At 45.6% G+C, this 22,105-nt stretch overlaps 1 protein-coding gene across 1 annotated transcript in view; it reads left to right on the forward strand.

Annotated features, from left to right (window-relative positions):
• The window catches only part of LOC149443019 (uncharacterized), a 49,859-nt gene that overhangs the window by 20,694 nt on the left and 7,060 nt on the right, over positions 1–22,105 (forward strand). Inside the window, exon 2 of the mRNA XM_089656001.1 lies at positions 6,288–7,566. Within this exon, the coding sequence (XP_089512127.1) occupies positions 6,288–7,566 (1,279 nt within the window). The remainder of the gene's footprint in view (positions 1–6,287; positions 7,567–22,105) is intronic.

Raw genomic sequence — 22,105 nt, forward strand, 5'->3', positions numbered from 1 at the left:
ATGGTTCAGTTTTATCGTTCAGCCAGCGGGATGACCATAAAAACTGAAGTGATTCCCCCATCCACACATTGGATTGGCACCAGCACGCCGCCAAATCCATCCCCACCATTAGGGGCTCTGGAGACAATTGTCTGCTATTTACACTCCGTTCCTCCGCACGTCACCTGATCACATGACAGCTTACTTCCACAGATTCCGGACAGATTTCTGGATGGTAAAGGTCAAAGGTCACTCTTCAGTTTAGGAGAGGTAGGACGCACCCAGGAACAAGGATTTGGTTTATACAGGAGCCTCATATAGAGGACCCCTCAAATCTCCCCATCCAAATGTCCATCCTACCAGAGTCTATATGTCCTATGACATCACACTGACCTCACAACTCCTCCTCCCAATGTCCCTCCAGAGTCAGAGAATCCTATGACATCACACTGACCTCACAGCTCCTCCTCCCAATGTCCTTCCATTTGGCTCCTTTCTTTTTATTCTATGGTATTAGGATGTGGGGTCCCTTGGCATCCTCATAAGCAAAACAGAACTGTTGGTCCTGCGTTGTGTATAATGACGTCAGAATTCCTTATACCCTGCGTAGTGTGGGGGTCCTGTGGGGGGAAATTATACCTCAGCCTGAAGTGGGGCTTTAATAAAATGGAGACCTGAATGGAGAGGTGAGGAGGATTCTGGGAATATCATTTGATGTGACTCTTTGTGTTCAGATGTAGAGTTTTCCTCCTGTGAAGTCTGGAGATCATATGACATCACATTGCCTCCACCTCCCTCCCTGATAGAAGAGAGAAAGAAGAAGAAGATTCTAGAAGTCACCAGAGAGATCACTGAGCTGCTGACAGGAGAGGTGAGCGGTGCCGGGAATTCTGGGACATTCTCCAGTAACAGACAAGGGATGTGTCTGGATGGTGACTGTATCATTGTGTGTGTCAGGTTCCTATAAGGTGTCAGGGTGTCACTGTCTATTTCTCCATGGAGGAGTGGGAGTATTTAGAAGGACACAAGGATCTCTACAAGGACGTCATGATGGACAATCAGCCGCCCTTCACATCACCGGGTAAGAGGAGACTTTATTGTAAAGGAGAGAGCAGTACGGAGGATCCACCTAGATCCCCCATCATCTGATAAACACATAGAAACAATGGATTCAGTCAGTGTGTGTGTTTCCTACAGATGGATCCAGTCATGGGAACCCACCAGAGAGATGTCCCCGTCCTCTGTATTCCCGGGATTCCACACAGGAAGGTCACACCATCCCTCACCATCATCAGGTAGATGATGACAATTATTGGTAGTTGTGATTTATACACAGCATGTTTGTTACAATGAATGTTTTATTATATCTTTCAGAGTGGAATCCTCGGGGATGATAATATTGATGTTAAAGAAGAGTATAAAGAGGAGGATGAGGAGTATGGAGTGATGGAGGAGTTTTCAGAAGGACACAAGGATATGATGGAGCCACCTAATACCAGGAACCCACCAGAGAGATGTCCCCGTCCTCTGTATTCCCGGGATTCCACACAGGAAGGTCACACCATCCCTCACTATTACAAGGTTGGTGGATGGAGAATCTAGAACATGGACTTGTAGAGACTATGGGCTCCAATCACAAAGCGGTATCTTCCCGTATCCCAGTATGTAGTAAGATGCTGCATTCTGTTTTTTAGTAGTGAAGCCTGCGGGTAATTTACCACTGGTGTCCATAGCAACACTTGTAAATAGCTTGTTGTTAAGGAGAGGGCAGCCGCCAGTGTCCCCAACAACCAGTAAACAAGGAGCGGACGGTCGCCAAGTTCCCCGCTGACAGCTGTGACAGGTCTGGTATGGGTTTTGAGGGGAACCCCGATGCCAAAATAATAAAAATAAAGGCGTGGTTTCCCCTCCAAAATCAATACCAGACCCTTAGTGAGTGCCCACCTTCCTCCTGAACCATACCAGGCCACATATCCTCAACATTGGGTGGGTGCTTCAGGGCAGGGGCACTCTGCCCTCCCAAAAGCACCTTGTCCCCATGTCGATGGGGATAAGGGTCCTTCCCCACAACCCTGGGCAGTGGTTGTGGGGGGCTTATTGGAATCTAAAAGTCACCTTTAACAAGGAGGCCCCCAGATCCCGGCCCCCCACAATGTGAATGAGTATAAAGTACATAGTACCCCTATTCATTCACCAAAAAAAAGTAGTTTAAGAAAAAACTGGAAGTAATTTTTGAAAAAACAAAAATAAAGAACAATATCCCCCTGATGTAGATCCATCGATGATCCAATCACGATACTCGCTGTCATCACTGACTGAATAAGGAGTTCTACCACCCTGTGACATCACTGGGTGGCCTTGCCCTTTTGTGACATCACCAATACAACATGCCCTGGTCAGTGACGTCACCAATACAACATGCCCCGGTCAGTGACGTCACCAATACAACATGCCCCGGTCAATGAGGTCACTAATACAACATGCCCCGGTCAGTGTCGTCACCAATACAACATGCCCCGGTCAGTGATGTCACCAATACAACATGCCCCGGTCAGTGACATCACCAATACAACATGCCCCGGTCAGTGATGTCACCAATACAACATGCCCCGGTCAGTGACATCACCAATACAACATGCCCCGGTCAGTGACATCACTGAGTGGCACCGTCCCTTAATATATTTAGTGGCAGGAGGCAGCAGAGCTGTCAGACAGAGGGGAGTCTTCATTGGGAGCAGAGCTTTTCTTTCCGAGTCAGCGGTGACAGCGAGCATCGTGATTGATGATGGATCTACACCGGGGGGACATTTTGCTTTAGTTTTGCTTTTTTAATAAAGGACTTGTCATAAACTGCCTGCTGTCTATATAACAGAATACTTTGTTGGGGGTGAATAATTAGGGGTACCATGTACCCCATACTCATTCACATGGCGTGAGGGATCTGAGGGCCCCCTTGTTACATTTTGTAAATCCTCTGCCTGCAAACCCCCACAGCCACTAGCCTGGGTTGTGGGGAAGAGTCCCTTGTCCTCATCAACATGGACAAGGTGCTTTGGGGGAGCAAACCCCCCCCCTGCAACAGAACATCCACTCCATGTTAAGGGCACGTGGCCTGGTATGTTTCAGGAGGGGGGGTCGCTTGCTCATCCCCCCCCTTTCCTGACCTTCTGGGCTGCATGCTCAGATAGGGGTCTGGTATGTATTTCTTTCATTTTGACAAGGGGTCCCCCTCAAAATCCATACTAGACCCCCCAAAGGGGGAATCCTACGCCATTTTCTTAATATTTTGTTGCCGGCAAATCTTTTTTTTTTTTAAATTTATCGGTTGGTTAAGACGCAGCGGCCGTTTGCTCCCTAACAACCATGTTGTTTACTGGTTGTTAAGGATGCCAGCGGCCGCCCACTCTTTACCAAGCAGTACACATTTCCTGAATGCCGCATGTCTCCACCACTAATTAATGACCGCATGCATTTCATTCTTTATTTCCTTCTGTGAATGTAACGCCTGTTCATGCGGTATTTACTGAGCGTGTTCAGTGTTTGTGGTCAATACCGCAACACGGGATAGGAAATGGACAGTTTCAGGATGGCATGCGGTATTTAGGGGAAATGTACCCACATATCACATGTGATCTGCTTCTGTGAAGGGAGACAATGTGTGGATTTTGTGTGTGATGTCACAATCATAAATCTTACATTTTACAGATGATATTTTCTCTCATTTCCTTGATTTAGAGTGGAGATCCAATCGATATAGAATTTGAGGTGAAAGCAGAAGAAGAAGAGGCGTATGTGAGGGATGATCAGCAGTCTATGGAGGAGGATGGAATAACGGGGACATTTATAGAGGAGGACACTCCTACAGAGATCAGCACAGGTGGGTCATGAACACTAAATCCATTCCTCCACCCATACTGCTCACTGATTGGTCCAGAGTAGGGCGGGGACTGGGTGATATCAGCCTGTAATCCCCTGGTCACTTTCCTGAGCTGTGTTCCCCGTCCTGTATTCCTGGATTTCTCTCGGATAATCTTCCTTCTCTGTGCTGCAGACACAATTTATGTCTCTAGACTGGATTTATGGAGGTTCTGGGGTTCAGCTGGCAGAAAAATGTTCGTTTTCACAAGTGTTAAGATACCTAAGCACCTTGGACAAGTAATTTTTTTCTTCTTCTCCATGCCCGAGTATAGTAAGATGTCTGACAGAACATTTCTCCCAGGGTTCCTTGCTCTGTGGTCTGCTGGCTGTGTCGGGTGGAGGGATATGTCTGTAGTGTCTCAGACCCAAGTCACTGAGTGCAGTCTCGGGAGATGGGAGGCAGCGGTGTGGGATCTCTGCAACTTGTCTACAGTAAACATTTAGATTACAGTTGATTACTGAATGGTAATTATGAGGCCTGACCTTTACACTATATACTCTATGTTGTACATTACATCCTCCTGACCCCTGCACTATATACTCTATGTTGTACATTACATACTCCTGACCCCTGCACTATATACTCTATGTTGTACATTACATACTCCTGACCCCTGCACTATATACTCTATGTTGTACATTACATAGTCCTGACCCCTGCACTATATACTCTGTGTTGTACATTACATACTCCTGACCCCTGCACTATATACTCTATGTTGTACATTACATACTCCTGACCCCTGCACTATATACTCTATGTTGTACATTACATACTCCTGACCCCTGCACTGTATACTCTATGTTGTACATTACATACTCCTGGCCCCTGCACTGTATACTCTATGTTGTACATTACATACTCCTGACTCCTGCACTATATACTCTATGTTGTACATTACATACTCCTGACCCCTGCACTATATACTCTATGTTGTACATTACATACTCCTGACCCCTGCACTATATACTCTATATTGTACATTACATACTCCTGACCCCTGCACTATATACTCTATGTTGTACATTCCATACTCCTGACCCCTGCACTGTATACTCTATGTTGTACATTACATACTCCTGGCCCCTGCACTGTATACTCTATGTTGTACATTACATACTCCTGACTCCTGCACTATATACTCTATGTTGTACATTACATACTCCTGACCCCTGCACTATATACTCTATGTTGTACATTACATACTCCTGACCCCTGCACTATATACTCTATGTTGTACATTCCATACTCCTGACCCCTGCACTATATACTCTATGTTGTACATTCCATACTCCTGACCCCTGCACTATATACTCTATGTTATACATTACATACTCCTGACCCCTGCACTATATACTCTATGTTGTACATTCCATACTCCTGACCCCTGCACTATATACTCCATGTTGTACATTACATACTCCTGACCTCTGCACTATATACCTTATGTTGTACATTACATACTCCTAACTTCTGCTCTCCCCCCTCCCCCCACTGCTATATATACACATAATATGGAGTCTCTTTTGTTCCCCCCATTTCCTCCCAGCTGGACATTTTATATCGGATGATGTGATTGGAGCACAGACTTTTACATGGTGATAATAATGTGATAACATCCTCCAACTTTGGACCCTTAAACAGAAAGTGATAATGAGGGAGGAGTCAATACCCTAATGATGGTGGTCTTCAGGATCAGTCCAGTCTTCATCTTGGTTGTTCTCCCCCCATCCTCACTCTCTGACCTCTGGTGGGGCTCAGCCCCGCTGTTCTTCATGACTAAATCATGGAGTAAATAAGGAAGTGCAGTACTTCTTGTGTTGGGAAGATGGCGATGAGTGATAGAGGGGGTGGGGACCCTCGTCCTATAATCCCCTCATCACTGTCCCTCCTATAAAAGACAGTTCTGGTTGTTTCCTCACTCTCTGACTAAGGTCCATGAATAAAGAAATGACCTGGTAGGAGATCAGAGGAGCCATTTCCTTGTTCCCTTGAGGGTGGAATTGTAAGCTCCTCAGAGACCAAGCTGCCTGATGTGGGCGGAGTCCTGGTTTGGGGGAACCAATCAGCTCCTGTCTAGTAATCCTCTTTGTCTTTGTATTTTAGTCCATGGCCGGGAGATGAGGAAAACCTCTGAGAATTGTCTCACTTTGTCTCCAGACTGGAAAGTAGAGGATGAGGACATCACACAGTATAGTCCAGGAGAAAACCCGGCTCCCTCCAATGTCCATCCGGCACCACCCAGTGTAGATGGACCATCGGATTCCTCGTATCCTGAGGAACCTCAGACTGTGCGGGACCTGGCCGGCCTTCCAACAGGGAAGAGATTCTCCTGTACTGAGTGCGGGAAGGGTTTCCTTTCTACATACCAACTTAATAGGCATAAAAGATCTCACACGGGGGAGAAGCCTTATTCCTGTCCTGAGTGCGGGAAATGTTTTTCAAAGAAGTCCAATCTTCACATACATCAGAGATCTCACACAGGGGAGAAGCCGTATTCCTGTCCTGAGTGCTGGAAATGTTTTACAAGTAAGTCCAATCTTTACAAACACCAGAGATCTCACACAGTGGAGAAGCCGTATTCCTGTCCTGAGTGCGGGAAATGTTTTTCAGAGAAGTCCCGTCTTTACACACATCAGAGATCTCACACAGATGAGAAGCCGTATTCCTGTTCTGAGTGCGGGAAATGTTTTTCAATGAAGTCCCATCTATACATACATCAGAGATCTCACACGGGGGAGAAGCCGTATTCCTGTTCTGAGTGTGGGAAATGTTTTTCACTGAAGTACAATCTTTACAGACATCAGAGATCTCACTCGGGGGAGAAGTCATATTCCTGTCCCGAGTGCGGGAAATGTTTTTCACTGAAGACCTATCTGTGCACACATCAGAAATCTCACATGGGGGAGAAGCCGTATTCCTGTTCTGAGTGCGGGAAATGTTTTTCACTGAAGACCCATCTGTGCACACATCAGAGATCTCACACAGGTGAGAAGCCGTATTCCTGTCCTGAGTGCGGGAAATGTTTTTCAGTGAAGTCCAGTCTTTACACACATCAGAGATCTCACACAGGGGATAAGGCATATTCCTGTCCTGAGTGCAGGAAATGTTTTTTAACGAAGTCCAAACTTTACACACACCAGAGATCTCACACAGGGGAGAAGCCGTATTCCTGTCCTGAGTGTGGGAAATGTTTTTCACAGAAGTCTAGTCTTTACACACACCAGAGATCTCACACAGGGGAGAAGCCGTATTCCTGTTCTGAGTGCGAGAAATGTTTTTTATCGAAGTCCCATCTATCCACACATCAGCGATCTCATACGGGGGAGAAGCCATATTCCTGTTCTGAGTGCAGGAAATGTTTTTCAGTGAAGTGCAGTCTTTACACCCATCAGAGATCTCACACGGGGGAGAAGCCATATTCCTGTCCTGAGTGCGGGAAATGTTTTTCATGGAAGTCCAGTCTTTACACCCATCAGAGATCTCACACAGGTGAGAAGCCGTATTCCTGTTTTGAGTGCAGGAAATGTTTTTCAACGAAGTCCAGTCTTTACACACATCAGAGATCTCACACAGGTGAGAAGCCGTATTCCTGTCCTGAGTGCGGGAAATGTTTTTCAACGAAGTCCCATCTATACACACATCAGAGTTCTCACACGGGGGAAAAGGCATATTCCTGTCCTGAGTGCGGGAAATGTTTTTCATGGAAGTCCAGTCTTTACACACATCAGAGATCTCACACGGTGAAGAAGCCACTTTCCTGTCCTGAGTGAGGGAAATGTTCCTCACTGAGGTCCTGTCTTCCTGTACATCAGGGGTCCCACACAACCCTGGAGGTGTATTAGTGCCTTGAGTGCGGGAAATGTCTTCTAGATGAATGTTGCTGGACATCTCAGCTCTCATGTGGGGAAGAAGCACCCCCTGATATACACCTCAGATATACTCCATGGCTGATCTTCATCATGGAAGGAACAGTTGATAAGGAGATGAGAGGTCCCCAAAGACATGGATGAAGTGCAGTAAATGTCGGGGTGCAGAGTGGTCAGTAGATCCTGGAGATGAAGGACACAACTTCAGCCCTTCTTGGGTGTCGGAGTTGCGTTTCCTGATAATGATATAGCGGGTTACAGAGCTAGAAGCCGGGAGAGCCCAGATCTCGTTATCGGGGAACTTTACACAGACAACAAGAACTTCTGAAGTTGATGTCCTTCATTTCAAGGCTCTACAGAACAGTGGTGACCCCGAAGCGTCTCTCTGTCTTCAGTCCATCCTTCTCCCATCCCCCAAGAGGAGGGAAGGAGAACTCCGCCCCAAACTATGGGGGAACTTTCCTCTCATTATTTCCCTTGGCTTCTGTGTGGGTTTGGGTGGTTGGAGGAGTGCGGCACGAGAGGGAACACAGCTTGTTGTTCTATGTCTACATATGGGGTCTGGGTAGAGGGGATCCACCGGAAAATATTTCTACTCTTTGATTTTGTGCAAATCGTTTCTGTTTTCACTTTGAAGGGCGATATTATGTGTGGTTTGTAAAAGGGATTGGCCCAATAGATACCACCCCACTTAGAGAATAGATGGACTAATATGACCAGCATTCATTCAGCCATGTCACATGTTGGGATCTTTTCTACAATACTTTGTTATAATAATGGAACCCATTGTGTATTGTATTGTACACCAATAATAATGACTCCGCCCCCACATTCCAGACAAGGGATCTTCCTGACCAATCAGATTCCTTCTTTTACCGTTTACTGATTTTTTTCTGCAATCTTGTTAAAAGTGAAATTATAATAAAAAATGTATTGAATGAAAACAAAATGGTGTGTGTGTGCAATGATGACAAAGCTGTGTATCCAGAAACGGCTGGTCGGTGACACTTCCATATACAGCCCAATGAAGTGACAAGGAAGCTCTAGAACCCTTTGGAGGAACCCTGGCTGAGAAAGGCTGGACTAGGCAGTCACATATCTCTGCACCCCTTGCAGGGTTCCCAACCCTCCGTGACTTTTATTACTGACACAACATGAACATTTACTGACGGAGGACATGTTTTTCCTGACATCCTGAAAAATGACAGAACTCCTGTTAGGATGTCAGACGATGGATATTGAATCCATATAACAGGACATGTGATCACTGACAATCCCCAGAACAAGCCATCTGCCTGGTTTACACCTAATAATTCAATCCATGGTGACCACAAATCAGCCCAACGCAGACACATGAAAACCAAGTTCTGCTCGGCATGTCATGGAGAGTAATGGGCACGATCAGATGGGAGGGGCTTAGAAGAGGATGATGTCACAGACCCGCCCCCTGATCACCTACCTCTAAATGAAGAATGCAGCTGATTGGCTGATTACACATTGCTGTGACCTCCATGCTTAGCTTCACAGTGCGGCAATTTTACCTTCACATGCCGAGTCTCACAAGTGGCACCGCCTGTCATCCATTGTGCTGAAATGTCATTGCAGCAACTCAGAATGGTCCTCAGTAGTCTGTATGGCCCCCATGTGCTTGTATGCATGCCTGACAATGTCGGGGGAGGGTCCTAATAAGAGATCACCAGCAAGACTCCCATCATCCATCCACTACACATCTGCATCAGAGGCTGGTCAGGATCTCTGATTAAAGGGATTCATCCCCGAAACGCGTCAACCATTTGACCGCACTGACACTTGGAACACCTTGCTTGCCGTTGTGGCCATCGTCATTATGCAAATGATTTTTAGATACATGCTTCACCTGTGAGTCTGGTTTTATTTTTCACTCCTTCCAATAATCCTTGGATAATGCACAAGGTGTGTGCGCACCTGTTTATTCTCTATCTAGTCAACGACAACAACCTCCTCGATCCCCTACAGTCCGGCTTCCATCCCCTACACTCCACCGAAACTGCCTTACTCAAACTCTCCAACGACCAGCTAACCGCCAAAGCTAATGGCTACTATTCAGTGCTCCTACTCCTTGACCTCTCTGCGGCCTTCGACACAGTCGACCACCCCCTCCTCCTCAACAAACTACACTCCCTCGGCCTCAGAGATTCTGCTCTCTCCTGGCTCTCATCCTACCTGTCACAACGCTCTTTCAGCGTTACCTATAATGCTACCACCTCCCCCTCACTCCCCCTCTCTGTTGGGGTCCCTCAAGGCTCTGTCCTCGGGCCCCTTCTCTTCTCCATCTATACCTCCTCCCTTGGCCAACTCATACACTCTCACAGCTTCAACTACCACCTCTATGCCGATGACACACAAATCTATCTCTCAACCCCCCACCTCACCCCCTTGGTCTCAGCCCGAATCACACACCTACTGAGCGACATATCAGACTGGATGTCGCTCCACTTCCTTAAATTGAACCTCTCCAAAACCGAGTTTCTTGTCTTCCCCCCAGCCCGGACACCACCCCCCATTGATTTCTCCGTCACATCCAACAACGCTACCATCAAACCCGCCCTGCAGGCCAGAGTACTTGGTGTCATTCTGGACTCCAACCTATCCTTCCAGCCCCAAGTCCAATCTTTAACAAACTCGTGCAGACTCCACCTCCGCAACATGCAGACTCCACCTCCGCAACATCGCCAAAATCCGCACGTTCCTAACCCCAGAAACCACTAAACAGCTCATCCACTCCCTCATCATATCACGACTCGACTACTGCAACTCCCTCCTCACTGGCCTGCCTCGCCGCTGGCTATCCCCGCTTCAGTCCATCCTGAATACGGCTGCCAGACTCATTCACCTTTCCAACCGCTCTGTCTCCGCCACCCCCCTCTGCCAATCCCTCCACTGGCTTCCGATTGCGCAACGGATCAAATTCAAAATCCTAACGCTGACGTTCAAAGCCGTCCACCATACTGCCCCAAACTACATCACTGACCTAATATCCAAGTACCACCCAACACGCACACTCCGCTCCTCACAAGACCTCCTTCTCTCTAGTTCCCTGGTCTCCTCCTCCCATGCCCGCCTCCAGGACTTCTCCAGGGTGTCACCCATCCTCTGGAACTCCCTGCCCCAACCCATCAGATTATCACCTACTCTCCTCTCCTTTAGGCGCACCCTGAAAACCCATCTCTTCAGGGAAGCCTACCCCACCCCCTGCTAACTTGCCGACCTCCTCCACTCTTCCTACCACTCCATCCCCCACAGCTATCTCCTCCTGTGCCACCATCCCCTCCCTCCTAGATTGTAAGCTCGAAAGAGCAGGGCCCTCGATCCCCTCATGTTTTGCATTGTATTGGTATTGTTCTGTCACATGTTCTGTCCCCCTCTGTAATGTACAGCGCTGAGCGAACTATTGGCGCTTTATAAATACTGTATAATAATAATAATAATAGTGGCTGATCTCCCCGTCTGAGGAGGGCTGCACCCCTGAAGCATTTCCTTTGGTTGTCGCTGTCCTGGTTCCCTTGGCTTCCCTTTTGGCTGTGCATATCCTGAGGCGCTGGAGACTACATACGATATCCCGTTTGGTTGCAACCTGGTGGCGTCGGATGGACCAAAACATGATATCCTAGAGGTGTTCTGTTGGATTTAGGTCAGGTAAGTGAAAGGATTGATTTTCTTATCCCCTCAGAGATCCCCGGTCTGTGGAGAGATTCCTGGTTTATCAGCAGAATTCTGGGAACACCCCTTGAACACGGAAATAACGGCAGCTTATGTTCAGAGATGTTCAAAGTTTATTAGACATTACTAAGATTATATAGGATACAGAAATAATAAGGGAGGGGAGCGAGTTCTAAAACTGTAACTTGTAAGTTTCCATCATGAGCTGACTACATGAAACATGACATATACATTTCTTGGTATAAACTGTTTTTGCTAGCTTTCTGAGAAATAGCCGAGCAAAGAAAACTTCAGGGTCATGTTATCTTTTGTTGGTACATCCTTCAGCAAACTAAAACAGTTCCATTAAACTTCTAATATATCTGCAAAAAGCTAACTTAATACTTAAAATGGCGTACATCAACACAATGGAGGTTCTCTAGATCCTTTCAATTCCCTCTTAGATCATGAACATGACCTCAATTCTTTACTTCATTCATCTTTTTTTACATAGCCAGATAACCTTCATTTGTATTTTGTGGCTTGGTAGCTCTAACAATGCAATATAATAAGCATTTAAAACATAGATATAAAAATAAAACAAAAAACAATATCATGACTATTCTTACAGCGATACCTTTCATCCATGAAAAGACGGAACCAAATCCTGATCCTAGCCAATCAAAAGGAGTCCATCCATCTTTTCCTATAGCTCTAGCTTCTTCCATTAAACCATCTACCTGTTCCCTGTGTTGCTTTATTATTTCATAATAATCTGGAACAGTCATTGTGGTATTATATATCCAAGTACAACATTCAGAATCCTCTGTCATCTCACACAGACCTGTCAGAGCAGCACTCATACTTTCAATAGCTAATTCTTACATCTCCAGCTGTTCTCTAATAGCTCTGGTCTCAGTATTTAGCAACCCCATGTCCTTAGAGTTCCTCTCCAGTATATCATCAATAATGTTTGTGTAATTATTTATTTTGTTCATGAGTGTTATTCCCCATCCCGTGTAGGTAGGGAACCATGACCATCCTTATCACCTGTAGAGAATAGATCTACCTTTTCTTGTTTGGTTTCCCTTCTCTGTCTCAGAGTTAGTTGGTGTTTTGGGTATGTACTGGCTTTTACCTGGTGTTCCTTCTGGTCTATACAGTCATGGCCGAAATTGTTGGCACCCTTGATATTTTTCCTGAAAATCAAGTATTTCACACAAAAAAGGTATTGCATTAACACATGTTTTGCTATACACATGTTTATTCCCTTTGTATGTATTGGAACAAATATAAAACAGAGGCAGAAAAGCAAATATGACATAATGTCACACAAAACCCCAAAAATGGGCTGGACAAAAGTATTGGCACCCTTAACTTAATATTTGGTTGCACACCCTTTGGAAAACATAACTGAAATCAGTCGCTTCCTATAACCATCAATAAGCTTCTGACACCTCTCACCCGGAATTTTGGACCACTCTTCCTTTGCAAACAGCTCCAGGTCTCTCTTATTGGAAGGACACCTTTTCCCAACAGCAATTTTAAGATCTCTCCACAGGTGTTCAATGGGATTTAGATCTGGGCTCATTGCTGGCCACTTCAGAACTCTCCAGCGCTTCTTTGCCATCCATTTCTGAGTGCTTTTTGACAGATGTTTGGGGTCATTGTCCTGCTGGAAGACCCAGGATCTTGGACGCAAACCCAGCTTTCTGACACTGGGCCCTACAGTGCGACCCAAAATCCTTTGGTAATCCTCAGATTTCATGATGCCTTGCACACAGTCAAGGCACCCAGTGCCAGAGGCAGCAAAACAACCCCAAAACATCATTGAACCTCCACCATATTTTACCGTAGGTACTGTGTTTTGTTCTTTGTAGGCCTCATTCCGTTTTCGGTAAACAGTAGAATGATGTGCTTTACCGAAAAGCTCTATCTTGGTCTCATCTGTCCACAAGACGTTTTCCCAGAAGGCTTTTGGCTTACTCAAGTACATTTTGGCAAACTGTAGTCTTGCTTTTTTATGTCTCTGTGTCAGCAGTGGGGTCCTCCTGGGTCTCCTGCCATAGCGTTTCATTTCATTTAAATGTCGACGGATAGTTCGCGCTGACACTGATGCTCCCTGAGCCTGCAGGACAGCTTGAATGTCTTTGGAACATGTTTGGGGCTGCTTATCCACCATCCGGACTATTCTGCGTTGCAATCTTTCATCAATTTTCCTCATCCGTCCACGACCAGGGAGATTAGCTACAGTGCCATGGGTTGCAAACTTCTTGATAATGTTGCGCACTGTGGACAAAGGCAAATCTAGTTCTCTGGAGATGGACTTGTAACCTTGAGATTGTTGATATTTTGCCACAATTTTGGTTCTCAGGTCCTCAGACAGTTCTCGTCTCCTCTTTCTGTTGTCCATGCTTAGTGTGGCACAGACAGACACACAATGCAAAGGTTAAGTGAACGTCTCTCCTTTTTATCTGCTTTCAGGTGTGATTTCTATATTGCCCACACCTGTTACTTGCCCCAGGTGAGTTTACAGGAGCATCACATGCTTGTAACATTCTTATTTATCCGCAGTTGTGAAAGGGTGCCAATACTTTTGTCCAGCCCATTTTTGGAGGTTTGTGTGACATTATGTCGAATTTGCTTTCTTTCCTCCCTTTTTTTGTTTTGTCCCAATACACACAAAGGGAATAAACATGTGTATAGCAAAACATGTGTTAATGCAATACGTTTCGTGAGAAATACATGATTTCCTGGAGAAATATCAAGGGTGCCAACAATTTCGGCCATGACTGTAGCTGCCATGATTGGCACTAATTGGGCTACATAGCACCAGCCATGGACATTACTCGGTATCCAAGGGTAACAGATCTTACCACAACAGATATAGGTATTGTTTCCCAAGGAGATCGGCTATTTTTGTATTGCAGAGCAAAATTCAGGGGTGACAACAAGTGTGAAATAAAAAAGAAGTTTTCCATACATAGTTTTCCCCACATTGTCTTTTATCCCTTCTAAACTTTCATTCAGGGCTCTACCATTTACTTGCCAGAGTTTCACAGAAGAAGTTCCATCCCTCCTTCCAGGATCAGATATGTTTAATATGGACTGAGAGCACATTCCCTTTCCCTTGTGGGAAGTATTCCCCAGTCTAAAACACCAATCGGGGAGTTGAGTGACTCCCAGAGTTGGAAAAGATATGGTGGCATTAGAAGTAATATTGGTCAAACCAATACTTACATTCCCTGTTATTAACAAAAATATTTTGACTGGAGCGGCCAGAAGAGGAATTTCCTATGTGCTCGGATGTAACTTACTACAGATCCAACATTTATCAGAACCTGACTTTTGAGCATAAGCAGATTTAAACTGCATCATCAACATTTTCCTGAAAAAGGATTGTTCTCTTCAAAACTTCTTTTTGACTTTCTTTCACTTTTGGTTATCTGGGTCTCATTTAAAGCTAGTCCTTGACCACAGATACCTTTTATTAGGCCCAAGTCCTCAGGGTGATAAATACAGTTAGTTATGATCCATACTGGCAGGAAAAAGAGCAGTCAGTGTGACCAATAGGACCCAGATCTTCAAAGCACCATGAGGGGAAGTAAGGAATGTCATCTTCAGGGCCTTTTTCACTGATTTCACCCGCTCTTCGAGGATTTTCCTCTCATACTTCCCCTCCTTTTTCCATCTCGTGTTTCTCAGGTGTTTGGTTCACCTTCTTCACTCGACTAGCATGGATCCAGGACTGGGAATTCTCCACCAGAACAGCCGTTCTGGTAACCGCTATCACCGTAGTAGGTGGTCCAAAGGGGTAGCCTTGCTTCTTGTCTTTAGCGAGTTGGCGGACCACTACGGCATCTCCCACTTGGAAAAGGTGTGTTGGTTCCTGAAAAGATAAAGAAAAAGTGCGAGCAACATTTCTTTCAACCTTATCTAAAATCCGAATCAATTTTCTCACATATTCTTGTTGTACCAGGTCAAGGTCCCCTCTTTATAACGTAAGTGGCTGTCTAGCCCAAGGAGTGGGGAACGGTCTTCCCATTAATATTTCAAAAGGAGATAACCCTGTAGTCTTATTAGGTGTCATTCTTACCTCTGCTAGAATTGCAGGTAACATCTTCTTCCAGTGGGTATAGGTTCCTCCAGTGGCCTTCCTCAACTTATCCTTAATTGTCCTGTTCATCCTTTCTACTATACCTGAACTTTGAGGATGATAGGGAATATGACATTTCCAATCTAAGTACTTTTACCAGGTCTTGGCGTACCTTGGCCACAAAGGCTGGTCCGTTATCAGAATTTATCTGCAGCGGACATCCCCATCTGGGTATTATCTCCTGTGTAAGAATTCTGATTACAGTCTGTGCGTCTTCTTTATTAGTGACAAATGCTTCCACCCATCTGCTGAACATATCCACCATTACCAACAAAAACTCTTGCCTCTGTCCTGTTTTTGGCATGTGGGTAAAATCTATTTGTAAATGGGTGAAAGGTGTAGTTGGGTACACTAGATGCTGGTGTTGTGATTTCATTGGGTTCTGTGGATTGTTCCTTATACATGTAATGCACCTGGAAACATATTCTTTCACCAACCTAGATAAGCCTGTAATGTAAAAATCCTGCAATAATGTTGCACATGTCGTTTTCCATCCTCTATGTCCTAGACCGTGGTACTGTGCAATGAACAATGGGGCACTTGACATGGGAATGCAGGGTTTCCCCTCTAAGCACACTAGACCAGAAGCTGGATCTAGTTGTGCTCCAGAACCATTCCAGTCTGCTAGATCGACTTCTGTAGCAAATGTTTGTAAATCTGCATACATCTGGTCATGTGGGGTGGTTGTGACGCCTGAAGTGGGCATAGACATCTGTTCACTGGCCACCTGTTGTAATGCAGCTTCCTTTGCTACCTTATCTGCTAATGCATTTCCTTTGGCAATATGATCTCTGCGATTTGTATGTGCCCTGCAATGAAGAATGGCTAATGTTTTTGGTAACTATGGCTTTGAGTAGATCAGATATCAAAGAAGAGTGAGATATGGTTTTGCCATCAGCAGCAATGAATCCTCTTCTCTCCCAAATGACCCCAAAATCGTGTACAGCACCATGGGGGTACTTGGAGTCTGTGGAAATGTTGACATCCTGTCCTGCAAATAATTGACATGCTCTTGTAAGGGCAATCAGTTGGGCTGCTTGGGCTGACTGATATGGGATTGGCTTTGCCTCGAGTATTTTGTCAGGAAGTTGCACAATGGCATCTCCTGCATGGGAAGTATTATCATTTGGCCTAGAGCATGAGCCATCTACAAACACATCTGGGGCCCCATCAAGAGCCACAGCTGACATGTCGGGCCTAGGGGAAGTGTCTTGCTGTATGTGGGTTATACAATTGTGTTCTGGTGCCACTTCATCCTGTTCCCCCTTTAGCCCCAATAGGGCATTCAAAATTGGAGCAGGACCTGAATTTGCTGAAGAATATTTTATAATCAAGTTGGGATCAGATAGAAGAATCACTTCATATCCGCTCAACCTTTGTGCTGACATGTGTTGAGTGTGTATGTTTTTCAGTAGTAAGGACACTTGATGTGTGGTGTGTAGGGTAGTTTCATGTCCCAATGTGAAAGAAATAGCCATCTCCACCACCATTGCACAGGATGCAACAGCTCTCAGACAAGCAGGCATGCCCTGAACCTGAGTTGGCACTACTTTGGAAAAAAAATCTACAGGGCGGAGCTTGCCTCCATGTTCCTGAGCCAGGACCCCCGCCATGGTTGTACAATTTTCCCCCGCATACAGATGAAACATTTTCTTATAGTCAGGTAGTCCAAGACCAGGGGCCGTTACCATAGCATTCTTCAGGTACACAAAGGCATCAACCATTTCATTTGACCATGTGAGAATGTCAGGTGATTCTGAAAGTGTGGCAGACCTCAGAGTGTGATCATAGAATGAACAATCAGGTATCCATTGGCGGCAGTAACCAATCATACCAAGAAAAGTTAGCATGTCCTTGTTTGTTTGTAGGCGGGGCAGACCCACGAGAGCCGCAGCTCTTTTGTGACTGACATTCCTCTCACCATGACTTAGAGTAACACCAAGGTATTCAACTTGTTTTTGGCACCATTGCAGTTTCTTTTTAGATGCTTTGTGACCATTCCCTGACAACCATTCTAACAGAGACCAACTATCCTCCTGACTGGCCGCCTGACTTGAACTACAAATCAATAGGTCATCCACATATTGTAGGAGGACTGAACCATTGGGAGGGGTCCAGGACCTCAGTGTGGTCTGGAGAGCAGGTGAGTAGACTGCAGGCAAATCTACAAAACCCTGGGGCATTCTACACCAGGTCATCTGGCAATTTCAGAATATAAATACAAATAGCGCCCTCGTCTGGTGGTCCACAGGAACCAAAAAAAATGCATTTGTTAAATCAATCACTGTAAAATATTCTGCATCGGATGGAATGGAGGTGAGGAGTAATGGCACGTCAGGCATTATTGGGGCTATTGGAACCACCAAATTATTTATGGCCCTCAAATCTTGTACAAACCTGTAAGAGCCATCCGGCTTCTTAACAGGATTGATAGGTGTGTTGTAAGGAGAAACAGTTTCTTCTAAAATACCTGTCTCTAAATATCTTTCCACTAGAGGAGCAATCCCTTCCTCCTTCTCTGGCGACAATTTGTATTGCCTCTGTTTGTAGGGCAATGCCCCTTCCTTGAGTGTGACTGTGTACAGTGTACATGAAATTAATCCTACATCCATAGAATTTGTGGCCCAAACTGGATGTGTATGAGGAGGGGGTGTAATGTGTGAGGGATGACTCTCATCATTGAAATAGGTGGGTATAATGGGTACTTTGGAGGATCTGGCAACAATACCTCCTTCTGATGTTACTCTCAGAGAAATCCCTAAAATTTGCTTAAGATCTCTTCCCAACAAATTTACAGGGCAATTTGGAATGATTCTGAAACTGTGACAAATGATGGCCTCACCCCATGTGAGGGCTGAAACGGGCAAGGGGGGAGTCTTGAGGGTTTTTGTTAGTATCCCATTTATTCCCATAGAAGGTTCGGCATTTGTAGTTTCTCCATGATACATTTCCTCACTCAGACTGCTACATGTCTCGCCTGAGTCAATTAAAAATGGAACTTCAGCCCCCTACTTGTAAAGAAATGAGGGGCTGCTGCCTATATGATGAAGAAACCAAGGGAAATGCCAGGACACCACCTTCTGGGCATTCCTATTGTCTCTGGTTCTGCTGTGGCCCCCACTGAATTGGATATTTAATATCTTGGGGTTGTGCCTGTGCCTGTGATGTTTGGGGGGTGGTGGTGGCATTAGGTGGTTGGTATCTCTGTTTGCGCTGTTGTGGCTGTCCCTGGGAGGAGGAAGGTTCATATGGACAGTTATATCTCCAGTGATCCTGTCCTCCACAGTTGAACATCGAGTTCTTCCAGGGATTTGGTGAGGTTCAGAGTTACTTCTTCCCCTGCCAAATCCTCCTTTTCCTCTACCTCTATACCATCCTCTACCTCTTTGTCCTTGCCCTTGATTTCCCTGTTGGGGGTCACTTTGGAAATGACTACTATTAACCTTCTCTTTTCTTACAATATCTAAACATCCCACTGCCTCCTTCTCGTGAAGGGAGGTCTGAAACTCAACAACAGTTTTAGTTGCCCAGTCAGACCTGCTGCTTCACGGCTAATCCTGCTTCTGGCTTAAGATCTGTTATGTCTGAATCATCAATGGACTTAACTCTCCAGTTAGAGCCAGTCCTGCTTCTTGTGTCCAGACTTCCTTCAACCTTTTCCAGAATTCTAATACAGTTTCTCCTGCCTTCTGTTTACATGCTGTAGCAATAGGGAGGGAAGCCTTATTCTTGAAAACCCTTTTTAGTTCTGTGTCAAGCTCCCCCCACATAGTTTCTCTCCCTTCTGTGGTGTTTATTTTATAGGCAGTAGCCTGTGTATTACTTGGTTCTATGTGACTAATGCTTTTTACATTTATCCAATCCCAAGCTGGATTATTTCCCAGAATACCATCAATGATCAATCTCATATCTTCCTGCGTGTAATTTCTTCCTAAACATACCTTTTTTAAATAAGCAAGTGTACCTCCAGGAGATACTGTAGGCTTGGGACAATGTTTAACAATCTTATTAATATCTTCTAATTCTATGGGGTTTTTTAGAATTAGTTCTCCTGCTGTGAGAAAAGGTAGTGTCAATATAGCCACCTCCTTTCCTCCTACGGCCCCCTCATCTTCTCTTTTTGTTTCTTATCCATGGATCTAAGCTGCATTCTAAATTCCTCCACATCTCTGCCCTTTCTATGACTGGTGTCACTTCTTCTCCACTGACCATCCTTTTTCTGTAATTTTATTATATTTACCTGTCCCTGTTCTTCGTATTCCAACTCTCCTTCGTTGTCATTATTTTCCGTAAGGATGCCTTGAACTTAGCTGCCCTCTTTGGTGATTTTATATTAACTAGCTGCCGACCGCAGATAGCCGAATGACGGCTACGCTGCGGCCGGCCAGTTCTGAGTGGACGTCATATGACGTCCTCCCAGAACGCACTCTCCTGCGCGCCCCAGGGGGCGCGCACCCGGCGATCTCCGTGATCGCTGTGTCCTACGGCCACAGCTGATCACGTGATGTGGTAAAAGGCCAATCACAGCGGCCTTTTACCACGTGATCAGCGGTGTCCAATGACGCGCTGATCAGAGGGAAATGCAAGTGTCGGTTCTCGGCTGCACTTTCCTCACGCTGTCAGATCGTGAGGAATGTACTGCCGAGAACCGGCAGTTGTCAGAGCGGGGATCGGCACCGATCATCAGGGCACTGATGATCAGTGCCCTGATGATCGGTGCCCAGCAGTGCCACCCGCAAGTTCCGCCCACCTGTGCCCAGCAGTGCGCCCACTAGCTCCGCCCACCTGTGCCCAGCAGATCACCCACCTGTGTCCAGCAGTGAACCCACCTGTGCCCAGCAGTGCACCCACCTGTGCCACTCTGCAGTGCCACCTACCTGTGCCCAGAAGTGCCACCTACCTGTGCCCAGCAGTGCCACCCACCTGTGCCCACCCACCTGTGCCCACCAGTGCCACCCACCTGTGCCCACCCACCAGTGCTGCCCACCAGTGCAGCCCAGCAGTGCTGCCAGTCAGTGTCGCCAGTCAGTACCCAGGGGTTGTGCCAGTCAGTGCTGCCAGTCAGTGCCCAGCAGTGATGCCAGTCAGTGCCATCTATCAGTACCCATCATCAGTGTCACCTATCAGTGCCGCCTATCAGTGCTGCATATTAGTGCCGCCTATCCGTGACACCTCATTAGTGCTGTCTATCAGTGCCGCCTATCCGTGCCACCTCATTAGTACTGCCTATCAGTGCCCTTTAGTGCCGCCTATCAGTGCCCATCAGTGCTGCCTCATCAACGCACATCAGTGAAGGAGAAAAAATACCTGTTTGAAAAATTTTATAATAGAAACAAAGAAACTTTTTTTTTTTTTCAAATTTTTGCACTTTTTTTATTTATAGTGCAAAAAGTAAAGCGCCCAGTGGCAATTAAATACCACCAAAAGAAAGCTCTATTTGTGAGAAAAAAATGATCAAAATTTCATATGGGTACAATGTTGCATGACCGCGCAATTGTCAATCAAAGTGCGGCAGCGCTGAAAGCTGAAAATTGGCCTGGTAAGGAAGGGGGTATAAGTGACTGGTAGGCAAGTGGTTAATGATCTGTTTGGGTCTAGTGGAGGGGCCTGGCTGTATTGGCCATAGATCCAGGACGGGAAGTGGCGCAGGGGCAGGGGCAGGGGCAGGGGCGGAAGGGGCATTAGGCTGGGGAGTAGTCATCCCCAAACTGATCAAAAAATCATCATCAGCAGTATTTTTAAGACTGCTTAATGAAGGATATATATTATACGGAGGGGGTGGGGTTGGTGTCTGAACTGTTCTCAGTCCAATCTTGGGTCTGCATGTCTTTTCAGATTGATGCTTTTCCTGGCATATTTTTAATGTATCCAATTTCAACTTCCTCTTTTGTTTTAAAGAGAAGATCAAATTGAACTTTCCCTTGCTATTATCAACCCAGTATGGAGACCATTTCAACCAGTTTTCTCCCCCTTTCTTCATATAAACTTGGTCCCATTGTGGGTCCCCCTCATACCAAGGAAAGGCTTGTTTGTCCCCCACACATAATCCCTTAACCATGTCTGTATGAAAAGGATCATTTGCCCCCTTTCTTGGGAATGGGTCTGTACTCCCCATAGCTTCTGTCCAGCCTGCCATACAATCCACCCAGGGATTTATTAAATAATAGTCCGTTCCACAAACTCTAGCAACATAATCCTTACAATTCTCTCCCTTTTCTGGGGGACCTGGTGGGTAACTACCTCCTTGACCCATATTTAGACAGTGGATAAGATTATCTTACCTTATAATCTTATTTTGTTCCACACAACAAATTATCTTATACTTCTACACAACAGAAAGAAAAAGCAAAAGACAGACAAACCAGAATCTGCTCCACAGACTTATTAACCTTTTGATAACTTCCCAAAAGTTATCTCTTCACTGTTCTACCAAAGGACAGTGTGTTCTACCAGAGAACAATTTCTTTTATGTTCTACCAAAGAACAATCTGTTTTGCCAAAAAC

This window comes from Staurois parvus, unplaced genomic scaffold (genome assembly GCF_062004578.1).
Source record: "Staurois parvus isolate SC_StPar_1 unplaced genomic scaffold, SC_StPar_1.0 ptg000879l, whole genome shotgun sequence".
Taxonomy (NCBI): Eukaryota; Metazoa; Chordata; class Amphibia; order Anura; family Ranidae; genus Staurois; species Staurois parvus.